The sequence below is a fragment of the Mytilus trossulus genome, chromosome 2 (genome assembly GCF_036588685.1).
Source record: "Mytilus trossulus isolate FHL-02 chromosome 2, PNRI_Mtr1.1.1.hap1, whole genome shotgun sequence".
NCBI lineage: Eukaryota > Metazoa > Mollusca > Bivalvia > Mytilida > Mytilidae > Mytilus > Mytilus trossulus.
Window position 1 is genome coordinate 60,838,560 of NC_086374.1, and position 18,845 is coordinate 60,857,404.

Sequence of the window (18,845 nt, forward strand, 5' to 3'; positions counted from 1 at the left end):
ATACACAAATATGACTAAACTATATAAAAAAAAATTATAAAGGGAACCAAAAAATATTTGCGAAGAAAAAAAAAAAAATTTTCTTCAGCCTTTCTCTGCTTTTTATAAGATCCCTGCGTATAGGTATAGGTGGACTGGGCTCAGCTGTTGTTGGTTGTTTCAATGGAATATCAGGTACTGCAATTGGAGTTTTGGCTTCATGAAAGGACATCCCTCGAGATTCTTCATAACTTCTGGGTCACGATCGTAACAAACATTTGTAAAGTGGGCGGAACAAAGTCTATATGACTAGTGCTTGGTAGGAAGTCCTATCTCTTCCTGGGTTAGATGATGATCTACTCGGAAAACGAAAAAAAAATAATTTCAAACTGTCTTATGCCTTCTGTTGCTTCCACTGGCAGCACACAGAACCATTTTTAATCACTGTCATGCTTTTTTTTAAGATATTCGAAAATGAAATTGCGCTAATTATGCCTATACACCCGTCAGTCAAATATGATTGATGTAACCACTGACGTCACAGCCTCGTTCTGAGTGACTTCCGGGATTGAAATATGCATAATTAGTAGGTCGACAGATCGATACATTTAGATTCATTATTTATCCATTTAAACGATAATTATATTGCTTTCGATGTTTTTTGGGGTGTAATTATGTATAAATAAATATTTATTTACAAAAAAAAAATTATAAAAAAATCATGTCACATCTCCTTTAAATACAGACCAAAAATAAGCAACCTTACCGAAAAACAATGAACCATGAAAATGAGACCAATGTCAGATAAAACCTGTCAGACTGATATGTACCCGGTACCATCATTCCATACACCACATATAGTTGACCTACTGCATATAGTATCTCAGAATCCTATATCATTAACCGTGATCACTGATCATTATGAGGTCAAGGTCAGATGAACTCTGTCTGACGGACACGTAGAAATTGCAAAGGACCGATATACTAAATATATTTATCCTGTTAATCAAAAGTGAGAAATTCTCTTAACAAAATTTTTTTTTTTTTTTCAATCAGTCGCTGAACCATGAAAACGTGGTCAAGGACAATTGACACGACACATGGGATCTTCTTAGCATAAAGTATATGCATACAAGCATCACGGTCTTCTACTTTCTGAAATATTTAGCTTAGTACAAATAGTTTATGCTACGCTGTGATGTGATGTAATAGCACCTTTATTGGCAATATTTATTTGGGTACATTTTTGGGGTGTCAAACTGTAGATTATTGAATAAGGTACTAATGATGTTATATATATTATATAACACCTTTATTGGAAATATTTACTCAGATACCTTGTTGGGGTTTTATCACTATGTACATTATTAAATACAGTACCAAAAAATGTTCTTATAATGTTATGGCACCTTTAATTGGAAGCTGAGTAGATTATTAAAAAAAGTATTAATGATGTTATGGCACCTTTAATTGAATACATTGTTGGGGTGTCACACTGTGTAAATTATTAAAAATAGTATTAATGATGTTATGGCATCTTTAATTGAAAACATTGTTGGGGTGTCTCGTACTGTGTAAATTATTAAATAAAGAAATAATGATGTTATACACATCACATTAGCTTTATTCGAAACATTTAATAGAATACATTGTTGGGATGTGTATAACTGTGAAGAATCTTAAATATGGTACTAATGATTTAGCAGCACCTTTATGACCGTTAAGGACCATTGGTTGACCATTATGGAATAACCGTTTCACAAATGATATTAGATATATTCCTTACGTTATAACTACAGTCCCATTTCCTTTCATAAATGTGATCTACCGAATTAGACTATTTACCGGATTTTTTTTTTATCTCATTAGCAACATGACGGGTGCCACAGGATCTGCTTACCCTTCCGGAGCAACTGAGATCACCCCTATTTTTGGTGGGGTTCGTGTTGTTTATTCTGTAGTTTTCTAATGTTGTGTTATGTGTACTATTGTTTGTCTGTTTGTCCTTTTCATTTTTTGCCATGGCGTTGTCAGTTTATTGTCGATTTATGAGTTTGACTGTCCCCCTGGTATCTTTCGTCCCTCTTTTATTGGAAACATTTATCTGAGAATTGGTAAATCTTAAATTAACAAAAATCATAAAAAGGAAGCTTTATACATCAATAGATATAAACAGTTCATCCCAGTTTCATGAAAATAGGTAAAAGGCTTTTTGAGTAGTTGTCCTACAGAACATTTTTAACTTGTCAGGTTGACATTTGATTGATCGGTTAGAAATGGTTTAAGTGTTCATGGATGGCCTTTGAAAAGTGATCAAACATTGAGGATAATAAGTATTGGTATTAACAACACATACTCAGGTACTCCTCTTTGTATACATTTATACATAATTCTACTGTAGCAGGTGGTTTACTTTTATAGAATGAAATCAGGATGTCAAGGCTAAACTGTACGTCTACAAATCAATGTTATTTACATAGAAAGTTTAAAACCCTTTTCAAAAAAATAAGCATTTGCAGTGATCTATACATAACAAACTAATACATGTTAACTAAGCAAAAGTTTCAAAATCAATAGACCATGACTGAGGGACAAGACCAAATATTCTGCATGGAAATGAGATGTGCTAAAGCTTATACAACTGAATACCAATTAACTTTGGCCTACCACTAATGGTTCCCCTTGAACTGACCTAATCACAAACTAATACATGTTAACTAAGCAAAGTTGTCAAAGTAAATAAACCATGATTACAGGGGCAGACTCAAACAATCTTTATCGTAATGAGATATGATGAATGCTTATACAACTGCATACCAAATATCCTTGAGCTACCACTAGTGGTTTCCCATAAACTGACCTAATCACGAACTTCTGCATGTAAAATAAGCAAAAGTTTCTCATTCAATATACCATGACTGAGTGGGAAGGGCCAAATAATCTCTATGGAAATGAGATTTACCAATTCTAATGCAACTACATACCATATATGATTGACCTACCACTTATGGTTCCCACAAACTAGACCTAATCACAAACAAATACGTTGTTGGACACCGACGTCACAGCCGGAAACAGCATAACTATGTCTCACTTTTTGGCTTCGTCAAGCAAGACAAAATCTGTGACATATTAATTTCCAGATCCACCTTTTCCATGAAATGAATATAATGATACACTTAAAATCAACTCAAAAATAGAGTGACATCTTTTAAAGTCTTTAATAAATGAGATATGACTCTGAAAACAACTGTATATTTATATTTATTTAGACACATAAATATTCATCAATATTTTCAATAAAATGGCCATTCTAACACAAAAACACATGATTATGGTAATTTCTAGATCCTATAGCTGTAATGATGCAAGACTTTTGTTTTAAACTTGAAAACTTGTACTTTTGTACAACTTCTATTACTTATAAACTACAAATTGCAAAAAGGATGAAAATAAGTTTTCATCAAACAATATTAAAATAATATGAACTTGATAGTTTTGAATTTATAATGCAATGATAAAACGATTTTCATAGCTGAATGAAAGCATACATCTATTTACTTTATGGTTACACATCAACATACCTAAATGTATTTAAAAAAAAAAATGTCTATTTATAAGATTATTTGGACTTTAGTTACAGGTAAATGTACTCCAAGATTTAAACAATCATTATTATAATGAAATTGTACATGTAACACAACAATTACAAAAATGAAATGTAACGATTAGTAGAAGACAGAACACTGGCTTTGGTAAAATAACAAAAACAATATTTAAAAAATCATTAACATTTAACAGGAAACTTATCATACTTGTCTTAAAAATGTCTTAAACAACGACTGTTATGATTATGTACAGAAAACATTTCACATATTAGAATTAATATCCCCCCCGTCCTCTAAAGTTTCCCCCACCAAATCCACCAGATTGTCCATAACCTCCACGTCCTCTTCCAAAGCCACTTGATTGACCACCTCTACTGAATCCTCCTCCTCCTCCTCCTCCTCCTCCACCTCTTCCAAAGCCCCCTCCACCAAAATTTCCTCTTCCTCCCCCACTGAATCCACGTCCTCCATACCCACCACCTCCAAAATTTCCTCTTGATCCTCCATAACTTCCCCTACCACCAAATCCTCGTCCACCACCGCCACCACTGAACCCACCGCCTCCAAATCGTCCTCTTTTGTGTGGTCCACCAAATCCTTTAGCTCTGAAAAATTAGATTTTGATTTAAAATAATACTTCAGACTCCATTTTTACATTAAAAGCAAACATCATCCTTAAGGATGTACTTAGGTGAGGTTTGGGAATTTGTGTCAGATGTTCGGACTCCTTGGTGTTTTTCCATACAATACAAGGTACAATATTTTGCCACATAACACCTATTCATTTTTTAATGTAAGACTTAATAGCTCATAAAAGGTCATTTGACAAAATTTAAGCAGATTCTTCATTTTCTTTCTTTTGATTTGATACTTGAATAATACCAATGCAAATATAAGGTAAAAGTCTGAGTCAGCCTTTTCCCGCCATATTTTATAAATCAAACGCTCCATAACCTATCAATATTTTAAGCTTATTTTGATCCTTAACTTATACTCTTCCAGCTTATAGTATCAACATGATCAACGGTAAATTCTTGATTTATTTAATTTCACATAAGATCACCTAAGTACATCCTTAAAATAACAAAAATATATATTTCACTGTAAATGGCATTTAATATTTAATTTAATTCAATTCTTAAATTTGCTTGATTTAAAGTACAAAGTTACTTCTTATATATATAACTTAACAAGTCTAAATTGAAAACTATGTTCAAACCTATGACTGCGTTGGATAAAAACCACAATTTTTATACATGTGCATGTAAAAACAAGTTTCCTTGTAGAACGGTCTAAATACAGCACAAAAAACATTTTCCATAAGACCAAGTCAGTGAAAAAGTATATTTAAACAAAACGCATTTGACTAACAGGTCAAACAACTGATGTTCTTTAACCCTGCTGACTGCCATTAGCGATTGCCAAATAAAATTGATCAAAAGATGTAACAAAATGGATCTTAATATAAATTTAATACTAATTCTAATATGACGTGCTTCTTTCGCTTTGTAAACAACACTGTGTGAAAATTCTCAATATATCTATACTTAGCGCAGACTCAGAAATATTGAAAATAATGGATGTTACAATATACCTCCCACATAAATCCACATGTATTTGAACTTATTTGCAAATGCACTGCCGATTTTATTGTATTAAAAATTGAAATAAAACAAAAGACAAAAGAATTTTTATTCTTATTTGGATGCATATTAAAAAGAAATAATATACTACAACTAGTTGTGTTTATTTCCTAAATATAGTAACACAGCTTTCTTCTGTGCAATGTCAATTTCATCATGGAACAATAGAATACAATAGACATATCAAACAAGTTAAAATGAGATGGTTAAACAGGTTTTATAGGTTTATTCAACACAAATTTATTTTAGAACATTTGAACATTAAATAATTACTGAACAACAAAACATTTCTACTAATTAACTACTATAACTTTAAATATGGGGAGGGTAAGAAGGATTAAAAAAGGATCTGAAACCATAAATCCTGTTTAAACCAAACTGTCTGACTATAACATGCAATTTGTTTTCATCTGAAAATCATAAATATATGCTTTAAATGTTTCAATGTATAATATGAATTTGAAATTAAAAAAAAATTGCATAAATTGCATAATCAAATTAATTTCTGAATTCAAATCAATATTTTTCAAATATACTGATGTGATGGATCTTTAAACATTTGGTTTAAACAGGTTCCACTTTAACAAAACAAAAACTGTTCCAATACAAAACAAACTTCCAGCTTACAGATACTGTTCCTGGGTTTGTTCAGATTCATTTTTTAATAATCCAGTCTTGTAATATCGTCCTCTATGCTCATTATTGATTTCATCCTCCATTTCAATCTTCATATTTCTGAATCCCAACTTTTTATTTTGTCCTATTGTCTCCTCTTTCACTTCGTCTGTTTTATCAATGTCATTCCTTCCATAATTCTGTTCTGAATCATTTCTTATTAATTCTGCCTCATACAAGTAACAACCAGTGTATCTTTCAGTATTATCACTGGTGATATCATCCTGTGTTTCAATTTTAACACCATTGATTCCTATTTCTGTATTTTGCCAATTTGTCACATCTTTGTATCCTCTTTCAGTATTTTGCCAATTTGTTTCAGGTTTGAATCCTCTTTCAGTATTTTGCCAATTTGTCCCATCTCTGAATCCTCTTTCAGTATTTTGCCAATTTGTCCCATCTTCGAATCCTCTTTCAGTATTTTGCCAATTTGTTTCAGGTTTGAATCCTCTTTCAGTATTTTGCCAATTTGTTTCATCTTCAAATCCTCTTTCAGTATTTTGCCAATTTGTCCCATCTTCAAACCCTCTTTCAGTATTTTGCCAATTTGTTTCAGGTTTGAATCCTCTTTCAGTATTTTGCCAATTCATCCCATCTTTGAATCCCCTTTCAGTATTTTGCCAATTTGTTTCAGGTTTGAATCCTATTTCTGTATTTTGCCAATCTGTCATAGGTTTGTTTCCTATTTTTGAGTTATGCCAATTTGTCACAGAATTCATTTGTTTTTCTGTATCCTGCCAATTTGTCACAGGTCTGACTCCCATTTTTGTATCCTGCCAATTTGTCAAAGGTTTAATTCTTTTTTTTGTATCCTGCCATTTTGTCACAAGTGTGACTCCCGTTTTTGTATCCTGCCAATTTGTCACAGGTTTGATTCCTTTTTTTATATTATGACAATCTGTCACAGGTTTAATTCCTATTTCTGTATCCTGCCAGTCTGACTCCTGACTGGTTCTCATTTCTGTATCATGCCAATCTGTCACAGGATTGTTTCTCATTTCTGTATTATGCCAATCTGTCACAGGATTGATTCCCATTTCTGTATTATGCAAGTCTGACTCCTGAATGGTTCCCATTTCTGTATTATGCCAGCCTGTCACAGGATTGTTTCCCATTTCCCTGTCCTGCCAATTTGCCATAGGTTTGATTCCCATTTCTGTATCCTGCAAATTTGTCAAAGGTTTTTTTCCTATTTCTTTACCATGCCAATTTGTCCCACTTATTTCCATTTCTATATTATGCGAATTCGTCATACAATTGATTCCCATTTCTGTATCATGTGAATTTGTCACATGATTGATTCCCATTTCTGTATCATGCCAATTTGTCACAGGATTTAGTCCCATCTCTGTATCATGCCATTTATTCAAGGGATTGATTTCCATTTCTGGATGAAACCATCCTGTTTCATGGCTGTCATAATTTCTATCTGTTTCCTGAGAGACTTCCAACTGTTTCTCTCTACTTTCAATATTTCTAATTGTATTTCCAGTCTCTACTTTCACCTGAACACCACCTCCTAAATCATCAATTGCAGTCCAGATTTTGATATTATCATTAGCATTGAAATTTAAACTGTCTTTCTGACTTCTTTCTTCAGTTTTTGAATGATTCATTTGGTAATCCAGTAGTGAGTATGAAATAGCATTTGTATCTTGTGGTTCATTTTTAATCATCACTTGCTCTGGACAAATCTCTGTATTTTTCTCTACCACAGACTGTTTGTTATTTGATTCCTTAGGCAACACTGATCCGTCAGAATCATTCAAATTTTTCATCTCTTCAAAGGTTGTCTTTGACACGTTCACTTGTTTGAATGAGTTCTCTATCTCCTTTCCTTTGTTCTTTTTTCCATGACTAAGCCTGGATGCATGTTTCCTGAAGCTATAAGGCTGGGGTATAAAGACAGGTATTACATTGTTATGGCCATCGCTTACTTCTTCTCTAAAACAGTTAGTGACCTGGCTATTGTAAATATTCATTTTTTTCTTCTGACATTCAGACATGCCTACCTTAGAGACATAATCTTTCTCTTCATTGGATTGGAAATCATCAATATCTTTTCTACTTTCTGTCTGTTTGTAACTGCTGGTTGTTTTTAAGTACTCCTCTCTTTGACAAGAAACATTATTTGTAGAAGATTTTGACTCCTTCCTGAGAATGGCTTTAGATTCAGTTTTCCTATAATCATCTACAAACTTATTTAGAAGTCTGTCTTTTTGGACTTTAAACTTTTTTGCTATCATAACAGAATCAATTTCCTCAGTGTTTACTTCATAGATTTTAGGATCAAATACTATTTTTGGTATTCTCCACTTTATTTTCAGTCTTTCATCTCCGTCTTTCTTTTCTGATTTCTCTGTTGATCTATTCCTTTTAGACTTTTCAAGTTTTCCATCGTTCTCTAACAATTCTGATTTCTCTGGCGACCTGTCCCTTTTAGGCTTTTTAAGTTTTTCCCACTTGACTGTAGTTTTTGTGGAAATGTTTTTTGTTGAGCTCCTTAAACACATTCTTGTGCCAGAATTGACAGTGATTCTTTTTGATTTATGAGTATTTGTTTGCCTCGTGAGCTTTCTATTGTCCAAGTCAGTTTTCAATGTCTTTTGATCAATATCAGAACTACTATGGCTTAATGTCATGTCAGAACCATTTAAACAGCTTTTTTTCCCACTGATGAAACCCTTCTTAGCAATATCGATCTCTTCTTGTGATGAAAACCATAAAACTGAATCTTCTTCTCTAGCATTGCCACTTACAGATATATCCTTGATGAATTCTTTGTTTTTAATATCCTCTAGCATTGATGCATCTAATTTTAATTTGTCAGAAAAAAGTGGGGACAAACAATTATCAACACCCAGGTATTGTGATACTTTATTCACTGACATTAATGTATCACTATTATCCTCTAGTTTCACCTTTGGGTATGTGTTACTGCCTATTTGTAGATTAATTTCAGGTCTTTTTTCCAGACTACTGCTAATTATTCCTACTCGATCTTCTGGGAAATATCCAACAATATCCATTTTGCATTGATGGAATGATGGCAAAGTTTGAAAAGCTGATGTTTTCTCTTGTGTCTGACATAAGTTTGATGTTGTTTCCTGAAGTTCTCTCTTTATAGTTACTATAGTAAATACATCTGTTTTGTTTTCTTGATTTGTAGTGGTCACAATGTGTTTTTCCTCTCCAACAGATTGATGGTCTTTAGAACCTAAATCCTTATGCGCATCAGCTACTGGTGTGAATTCTGAATTTTGATACAAACTAGTTATATGACTAGTTTCATTGGTGTTGGAATTTGTTGTATTCTGCTTTTGAATATGATCATAACCAACTTTCTGAAGATCAGCAATCTTGACAGGAAAACTATTTAAAGATTGAAAAATAAATAATATGTAATCAATTAATTATTGTGACACAATTACACTGTCTTCCAAGGAGACAGTTTTTATTGTGCATCAACTGATATAGAAAATCTGAAAAAGAACTAGTGTCCCTAGTAACTGTATGATTTGTAAATAATGGTGAAAATAAAAGACAACAATTTTTCTCAAAGTATAAATAATGTGCATGCTTCTAAAAGGATGTGGTTAAATGACAGATGGATCACATGATACACCCATCTAACAATCAGTTGGAGTGGATATTGAGTGAAGATTTAATATATGCTATCTAATTAGCTTCATAATTTTTGAAGAATTTGTTAAAGCTTACTAAAGCTATGGTGAGATGCATGAAAAAATGTCTAGTTTTTGACCAGTCCAATAACTCAAGACTGTAACACTTGAAAATCGTCAAAATCAAAAGGAAGTGTATCATGAATTTTCTTCTTAAATATATTGAGTGAACACCAGATTTGATCAAACATGCTTGATAGTACTTAAGGTTAAAGATTGCATTCATATTTTAGCAGTGGCTAAATAAACAATGAAAGGCAATATTTTGAATTGAAGATATCAGCATTTGTCTATTATTAGTTCAATTACTATTATGGACACAGGAAGACACTTTTCATATTAATTTTAACTTCAATGGTATTTTAACAAGTCAATTCACTAAAAAAAGTTTTAATGAAACTATATTGTAAATTTTTTAAATGAAACAAAAGTTGCACAAAATCCAAAAAAATAATACAAATTACAAATCAATCTTTTTTATTCAGAAAAGGCATAAAAAGACAAAAAAATGTGCTCGCTCTCAGCTGTTTATTTCTCTTTCTAAAAATAAAATTGAAATGGATAAAAATGGAGTAACATAAGAGGTTTTTGTTGGATTTTTAAAACAGAATCTATATTTAAACTTACGTTTTTTCATCCTGTGCAATACCGAACCTCCCAGCATTGACCTTTGCTAGAGTTCTGAAGGCAGCCATCAGTGGCTCCTCCTGGTGTCCTGGACTACTAACAACCTCTGGATCTGTTGTAGCTCTAACAACCATGGCTTCCAAAGCTGGTCTTAAACCTACTATCTTAGCAGCATGATCATAGTCCATTTTTAAATTAATCCTGCAAAAATATTCAAATTAAAAATTAACTGTCAAATGAAATTACAGTAACCACATCATTCAAAGAAATATTAAATGAAAATGTTTGGATTATCTCCAATCATACAACAACAATATAACACAAAATAAACTCTTAACTAAAGGTTAACATACTAAAAATATAAATAAACGATGCATGCTGTACATTAATGACACAAGAACATAAACACATAAAAATTCAAAGAAATCAAGAGATCAGCATACATTGTCAATCATTAGAAGATCTAAATTACCTCAAGCCTAAAGAGTTGTGAATACATTTATCAAGCTTAAACTACACAAATCTATGACAAGGTCCCTGATGGCAATGGTAATATAAATAAATGGAATATGAACACAACAATGAAAACTTAAGGTAAATGAGGATTATATTTTACAGATACATAGAAAATATTGGAATGCACCACAGTTGTCTTTCCTTGAACAATTTTTCTTGTACTATATCATTTAGTTATTGTCCAATTTACCAGTTGTCCAGAACAATGCCATCATCGTGAACTGCAACATGTCTTGAGCCAAATATCAGAAGCTGAAGAGGTGTCACCATTGTCATCTGTTTGCAAGAAACTGCTCTTGTTCGTATCTAAAATTCAGAAATTTTTTAAGTATAATTCTTAAATATATTTAAGGAATGACTAATATTTTTTCTGCCTATAAAGAAATAACATCAAAAATGTGATGCACACTGAATAACTGGGTAGATGGTTATTTTAAAGTGTGAACCATTATTTCGAATAGACAGAAAAAATATTACGATCATTTCTTATAATTTAAATTCCATTTTAAACCGGAGTAAACCATGAAAAAACGTTGATGACCACATGGTCACATGACAAAATTATGTCTGAGCTGATAAACAAAACAACTTCAGCCAATCAGAAGACTCGTAGCTTCTATCCCTTTAAGTTTGCAATGACATTTAAAGTTTTGTTTTTCTAAGTTTGAGCCTCTTACATAAATGGTCAGAAATATACAATAAAATTTATTGTACCATCCCATTTTTGATATCTTGTACTTAACCAAAATGAATAAATTAAAGGCTTATCAAACACCTATATTGAATCACAGTTTTTGTTTAATCATAATCTACTAAGTCTCAGTTAACCTTAAAAGTCCAAAGGCAATCAGATACAGTCATAGTTCTGATTATATATGATTCACAAACAAATGATCAAACTGAATTGCCACAATGACAACTATTTCTGCTTTGATATACAGCTTATACTTCAAATTGTCATTACCTTTTCACCAAATATAAAAAATGGAGATGGAAATTTGATCTCCTGGTTACTGCAGTTAACAGATGACTTGTGAACTAAGGCAGCTCTACTTTCAGTTGTTAACACCTTTCTCTTTTCCTTATGGTAACATACATTTGGATATAAACCAAGACAGAGGAGAGATATAACCTGAAAAAAGATAATGTTTATGACAAAATATTACAGTAAATAACTTATAGATACCTGAATAGCAATCAACAATATCTGGTTGGTCTTAATATATATCCATTTACATTTTACGGATGCTATGTGATAATTATAAATATTGATGGGGTTAAGTGGAAGAAACTATAGATAGTTTTCTATTGACATAATTTGAACTTGAGCTGTTTTCCTTTGCTGCTATGTTGTAGGCCAATGTACATAAATTCCTTCAAAAAATCAATATATTTTGAACTTATAACAATATTGACTGCTAGCTTAGAGAATGGACGGCTAGAGAAGTTATTTTCATATAAAAAATAAAGGATTTTGATTTGTGTAACATTTATTTCATTCATCACTTTGATCATGTATACATTTTGTTTTATACTGCCTCAAACTTTACTGTTAAACAACCAGCTTGCATTATGTATAAGGTAAGTCACAAGGAAAAAGATGGCCACACCAATAACAAGGATATGTTAGAAGCAGGAGTTATAGAACCTTGAGAAGGTCCATGGTCTCTTCAAATAGAGAAGGAGAAGGACTGGTCACAAGTATTTGTGTCGACTGTAAATGAATTAACTGTCAAGAAAGTATATCTGCTGCCTGCCTTCTATACACGAGGGCATAGAGCATGTTATGCTTGGTTTCTGCTTAGGTTACTGGTAGGAAGAAGTAGGAGACATTGACACCCCCTAAAGAAAAATGCTATGGTGTCAGTTCATTATATATAAAGGCAAAATGTATTGAAGTGGCAGGAACTCATGTATTAAATGAGCCAAAAGGAATACCATTTTTACTATGTATCGTGCATTCACAACATTAATGACGAATTCCCTATATGCTATTTCATCACAGTGAGGATTGAATAATGTTTTCAATCTGAATTCTTCAATAAGAATGTAATGTTAAGCTCTGCATAATTTTAGGTTTGTCTCACAACAATGAGAGAATTGAGACCTCTGCTTGTTTAAACATACCACATCTAGATTACTGTCAGGTCCATGAAAGTTGTAAGCTTGAGGCATCAGAGAGTCTTCAGGGAATCCAGAATTCACTAGGATATCTGCTAACTGTCTCTGAAAAACCAAAGATGCCATATTAAGGAAGTTCATATCTTATCATATATAATACCTCCATCATCAAATTCACCTTTTTATTGTAATTTATAAAATTCAGAATAATAGTTGCAATTGTGGACTTACATCAGAGTAAATTTCATTACTTACAGAAACATACCGTATTTATTCTAATAAACGCCCCGGGGCGAAGACAATTTCCGAAGGGGGGCGTTAATTAGAGAAACGAATTTCGTACCTTACTTCATTGACCTTTACCTGAATTTTGTTGAAACAGACTATAGTAACTTTCACGTGTTTCTTATTGTGTTCAGAATCTATAAATAGCGTTTATCGGAATGTGACCTCATCTAATAATTTGTTAAAATTTTCGAATGATATGGAACATAATTTCAACAGTTCAATTAGGGGTTATCATGTGTACAAAAGTATCTGGAGTTATGCAATCGGCGACAAACTAAGATGTGAACAAGAGGAAGCAAATCCAAACGATAAATTTGCCGTCAAACTCGTCTTTGTCATTGGAAATGAAGAAAAATGTGTAGGCCATGTGCCGATTGAACATAGTAAAATCTTCAATTTTTTCTTAAAAAGAGGAGGTAAAATCAACGCGACTGTGACTGGAAGCAAGTTTTTTAATATCGGACTGGAAATACCTTGCATATATACATTTTCCGGGAACGATACTGACATTGAAAAACTTAAAATTTTACTGAAATAGACCAAAATAATGGATTCAAAACCGTCAACGTCTAAAAATAAATATACTTTTAATTTTAAACTTAAAGTTATAAAATTTGCCGAAGAAAAAGGGAAACATGCTGCAGCAAAATTTTTCAATGTTGATAGAAAACGTGTGCGAGAATGGTCCCAAAATAAACTGAAAATTGAAAATGGATCAAAAACTCAAAACAGATTACCGGGTGCTGGGCGGCCTGTTAAGTACAAGGAAATTGATCAGAAATTGATGATATGGTTTAAGGAAAAACGGAGTGCGGGAATTCGTGTGACAGGAAAAGCAATGCGAATTGAAGCATTGAGACTTCACAAGGAGAATGGAAGCCAATCGTTTAAGGCATCACTTGGGTGGTTTAATAAATTTAAAAGGCGTCATAAAATTAGGTTCCAACGAGCAACGCATATAGCCCAACACTCAAAATCAATTGTTGATGACCGCATTGACAAATTTCTAAACTTTGTTATCCGTATGAGACGGTTTCGAGGGTATGCTACGAGTGAAATCGGGAATATGAACGAAACTCCTGTATGGTTTGAAATGCCAGGGAAATCCACATTAGCAGAATGTGGAGAGAGAGAGATACGTATGTCATCAACAGGACACGAAAAGGAAAAATTGACAGTCACGCTAGCTGCATATGCTGATGGCACAAAGCTGCCTCCTTTAGTTCATTTACCCGGGGTTCGTCCACTTCCAAAAAATGAAATACCAAACGGTGTTGTTGTATACATGTGTGGTTCAGGAAAGAAATCTTTGGCCAATGAGGATAGTATCAACTTTTGGTTGAAAAGAGTGTGGGGTTTAAACAATCAAAAACGGCGATTACTTGTATGGGACGCATTTAGAGCACATATCACTCCGAGAGTAAAGGAATCAGTACGAATGAAGTACAATTCTGACATGGCTGTAATTCCCGGGGGCTGCACTTCAAAATTACAACCAGCTGATGTTTCGTGGAATAGGCCATTCAAATCATACTAATCAGAAATGTATGACGAATGGTTATTTAATGGACCTGTTGAAAGAACCAAAGGTGGCAATAGACGGGCCCCTTCAAAGTCCGTAATTCTCAGTTGGATTAAAAAAGCATGGGATTCTATCACTCCAGAAATTATACGAAAATCGTTTAAAAAGTGTGGGATCTCGAATGAGTTGGACGGAAGCGAAGATCATTTATTTCAAAATGACCACGATGATGATAATGATCCTTTCGAGGGGTTCGACATGGAAGATGTCCAAATGGATGAGGAAATGTTGGCTAACGTTTCAGTGTACGACGAAGAAGCCATGGAAGTTAGCGAGAGTGAGGGTGAAATAGATTCTGACCTCAATGAGGCTACAGAATCAGACTGTGATAGCCCTGGTCACTGAAAAAACAATAACATTTGATGTATAAATTTATTCAATATTAGTTTAGAAATGCATGCCTGTTTATAACGTTGAACTTTTAAAATAGCGTACTGTGTAACTGACAAATCTATTTTTGGAACTTGTACACACTGTGTTGTATTATCGGAGTGGATTAAAACATGGAAGTTATTGATTTTTCGTTTCATGTTTCTGAGTTACCGGGTCGATGTCTTTGCAATATTGTAATGGGTAAGTTTCAAATTTATTTTTTTAACTACAAAATGGGGGCGTTTATTAGAAGTCAAAAGTTCTGAACACACTATTTTCGGTAGGGGGGCGTTAATTAGAAGGGGGGCTTTAAATAGAATAAATATGGTACCCTTAGAAACTCATTTATTATGTTAATTAAGTGATTGAAATTTTAATATCTAAACAAATAAAGACACTCATATAGCTCTTCAAAGTTCATCATATAGCATATTAATAGAAAAGCATCTCGGACACATGCAATTAATAACATTTTGTTTTCATTTCTTTGTATAACAACTGATACCATTCCTCAACTGTTGAAATCATAACTTTAGCTACATTGGCTAATAAAAATTCCTAAAGATTAGACAAGGACACCCTTTTTTTACCTTCCATCAGAAATCATTTTGTAAAAGCCAATTATTGGAATAAGTTACTATCAAGTCCATTAGTTTGTTCATATGATAAGTTCTTTCATTTTGATAACTTATAATTTAATGAATAGACTAATAAGATAGACAAAGTCACCAGCCATCATTGTACTGTCTTCAAAATTTAATGCATTCATTCATACTAAACAACAAATAGGAGATATATTAATTAGACTCCTGTAGATATTGTAGAATATATCACAATCACCAAACTAAATGAGAGTTTTAAATGGTGTGATGTTCATATCACATTTTAGCATGAATAAAAACCTTGCATTTGTTTATAATTCTACAGTATCAGATTTTAATGTATCAAATCAAAATGGAAAACAATCCAAATTCTTATAGAAAAGAATAATTATCTGAGAAGGCTAATTTTTTTATAAGCCTATATTAACATATCTTTTCCTATAAATGACAGAGTTATCTTACCTTGGCTTCAGATGTCATTCTAAGTGTTGGCATTGACAATGACTTTTGATCACAGAAATTCATCTCTGACATTTCTCCACCAGATCTGAAAATATATACATAACCATATTCGTATGACTGACTTTTTAAAACTCATAGATTGCAAGTGTTGAAGTTTATAGAAATAAAAAAGATTTTTGGGTTAGCAGATGTATTGATTTTATGAAATTTGTGTGAAAATCAGTATCAAGTCAATTTTAACACAATATGTTGCAGCAAAAAAAAGGCCATAATTTATTTTTTTTATTTTTGGAGCAGCAAAATGTTTTCAAGGCAAAATATCTGTATTAATATTTGATCGATCAATGAAATCATATTCAGAATTAGCAGACTGATAAGATTTTTTTTGTACCAATTTGAACAATTTAACCCTATACTTTAAAAACATTTATTACCAATACTTTAAGAAAATTTACCTTGAATCTTCCCACATTTGAAAAGCATTTAATAATGCTACATGATCACTGAATCTGTCTCCAGCTAAAGATTTATGTACCCAGCCTAATCTTCTTCTATCTGTAGGGGTTATAAATGGTTCTGGGAAGGTTGTACTGGCAGCTATTGTACACACTGCATCACCAACACTAAAATATTACAGGAATTATTTGTTTTGAATTTTTGTTTAATTAGAAGATCAGCGGTTTAAGGGTTGGTGGAATGTGAAGACACTAACAATATGTAATAAAATTGAGAATGGAAATGGGGAATGTGTCAAAGAGACAACAACCCGACCAATGAAAAAAACAACAGCAGAAGGTCACCAACAGGTTTTCAATGTAGCGGGAAATTCCCGCACCCGGAGGCGTCCTTCAGCTGGCCCCTAAACAAATATATACTAGTTCAGTGATAATGAACGCCATACTAATTTCCAAATTGTACACAAGAAACTAAAAGTAAAATAATACAAGACTAACAAAGGCCAGAGGCTCCTGACTTGGGACAGGCGCAAAAATGCGGCGGGGTTAAACATGTTTGTGAGATCTCAACCCTCCCGCTATACCTCTAACTAATGTAGAAAAGTAAAAGCATAACAATACGTACATTAAAATTCAGTTCAAGAGAAGTCCGAGTCTGATGTCAGAAGATATAACCAAAGAAAATAAACAAAATGACAATAATACATAAATAACAACAGACTACTAGCAGTTAACTGACATGCCAGCTCCAGACTTCAATTAAACTGACTGAAAAATTATGATTTCATTTTTAGAGAATGTTGTAGAGCGTTTTAAAAATAAAAGTTGTATTGAATATACAAGTTCTTTCTGATTAACATGATACTTTTTTCATACAAAAACATTCAACATTTGTTCACATTAAACAATCAGTATTCAGCATTTAACTTAACATCTTACTTACCACAACCTTATTTATATACCATCAATATTCAAAGAAAAGAGGAGAAACAAGATACTGTGGATTCATTTATTTTAGTGGGCACCAATTTTGGTGGATTGAGGAAAATTGCATATTTGTGGATATTCAATTTCGTGGTTTTGGTAAAGTCTGCAAACAATCCTGAAGAAAATTTGTATTTCGTTGAACATTTGAATTCATGGTTCTCCTGTATCCACGAAAATTGGTATCCAACGAATATTAATGAATCCACAGTACTTAATTCTGTCAATATTACACACACAAAAAATCTTATATTTTTAACTATCCATGGAGACTAACAAGTCTCCATGGATAGTTAAAAATATAAGATTTCATAATAAACAATATTATATGAAGGCTTAAAACTACAGATATGTCTTATGAATGTTAAGTTATACTAATTAGATACATATGTTACTTATCTTTTTCCTCTTCAGGTTATAAATTTACTTAACATTGATAATACTTACTAAAACATACATCCAAAGATGATCATCTTGCCTAGTCTTGGTTCTATAGGTAGTTTAGCCAAAATTTTACCAAGTGGTGTAAGCTCATCATTAGTATCCAAAGCTCTCATCTCTAATAAAAGAATAGGAAACCAATTATTAAAAGCTGTGTATCAGCATCACATGAACATTTAGATGCTATATTTATTTTAGATTTAAAAAGATATTTTTTTCTTTTTCTTGTTCATAACCTAAATAATAAACAGCTGCGCCATGAGCGCATGATACGCCCGACGTCTTGTGTGGAAGTTTTATGCAATAATCATAAAAAACTAAATATCACTAAAATAAAATTTTGAATCAAAATCAAAAAGTATACAGATCTTTAGATTAATATAACAAAGAAGTGTGTAAAGTTTTAAGCAATAATCATAAATTGTTTTTGAGATACGGCACAACATGTAAAAAAAAACCTCCCCCTTTTTTACAAAATACTCAATAACTCAAAAATGAAAGTTTGAATTATCACCAAAAAGTATACAGATCTTTAGATTAATATAACAAAGACATGTGTAAAGTTTTAAGCAATAATCATAAATCGTTTTTGAGATTTGGTGCGACATGTAAAAAAAAACTCCCCCTTTTTAAAAAAATACTCAATAACTCAAAAATATAATTTTGAATCATCACCAAAAAGTATACAGATATTAAGATTAATAAAACTAAGAAGTGTTTAAAGGTTTAAGCAATAATCATAAATCGTTTTTGAGATACGGTGCGACATGTGAAAAAAACACACCCCTGTTTTAGTTACAAAGTGCC

At 32.4% G+C, this 18,845-nt stretch overlaps 1 protein-coding gene across 3 annotated transcripts in view; it reads right to left on the reverse strand.

The window, feature by feature from the left end:
• Positions 1 to 3,227: 3,227 nt before the first annotated feature.
• Positions 3,228 to 18,845, reverse strand: part of LOC134707700 (ATP-dependent RNA helicase A-like) — a 48,196-nt gene continuing 32,578 nt past the window's right edge. For all 3 annotated transcript variants that reach the window (XM_063567695.1, XM_063567696.1, XM_063567697.1), the window contains 8 exons: positions 18,045 to 18,156; positions 16,614 to 16,781; positions 16,159 to 16,243; positions 12,859 to 12,957; positions 11,696 to 11,863; positions 10,922 to 11,037; positions 10,216 to 10,416; positions 3,228 to 4,192 (listed from right to left, as the gene is read on the reverse strand). In XM_063567695.1, the coding sequence (XP_063423765.1) occupies positions 3,862 to 4,192; positions 10,216 to 10,416; positions 10,922 to 11,037; positions 11,696 to 11,863; positions 12,859 to 12,957; positions 16,159 to 16,243; positions 16,614 to 16,781; positions 18,045 to 18,156 (1,280 nt within the window). In that variant the 3' untranslated portion in view covers positions 3,228 to 3,861. The remainder of the gene's footprint in view (positions 4,193 to 10,215; positions 10,417 to 10,921; positions 11,038 to 11,695; positions 11,864 to 12,858; positions 12,958 to 16,158; positions 16,244 to 16,613; positions 16,782 to 18,044; positions 18,157 to 18,845) is intronic.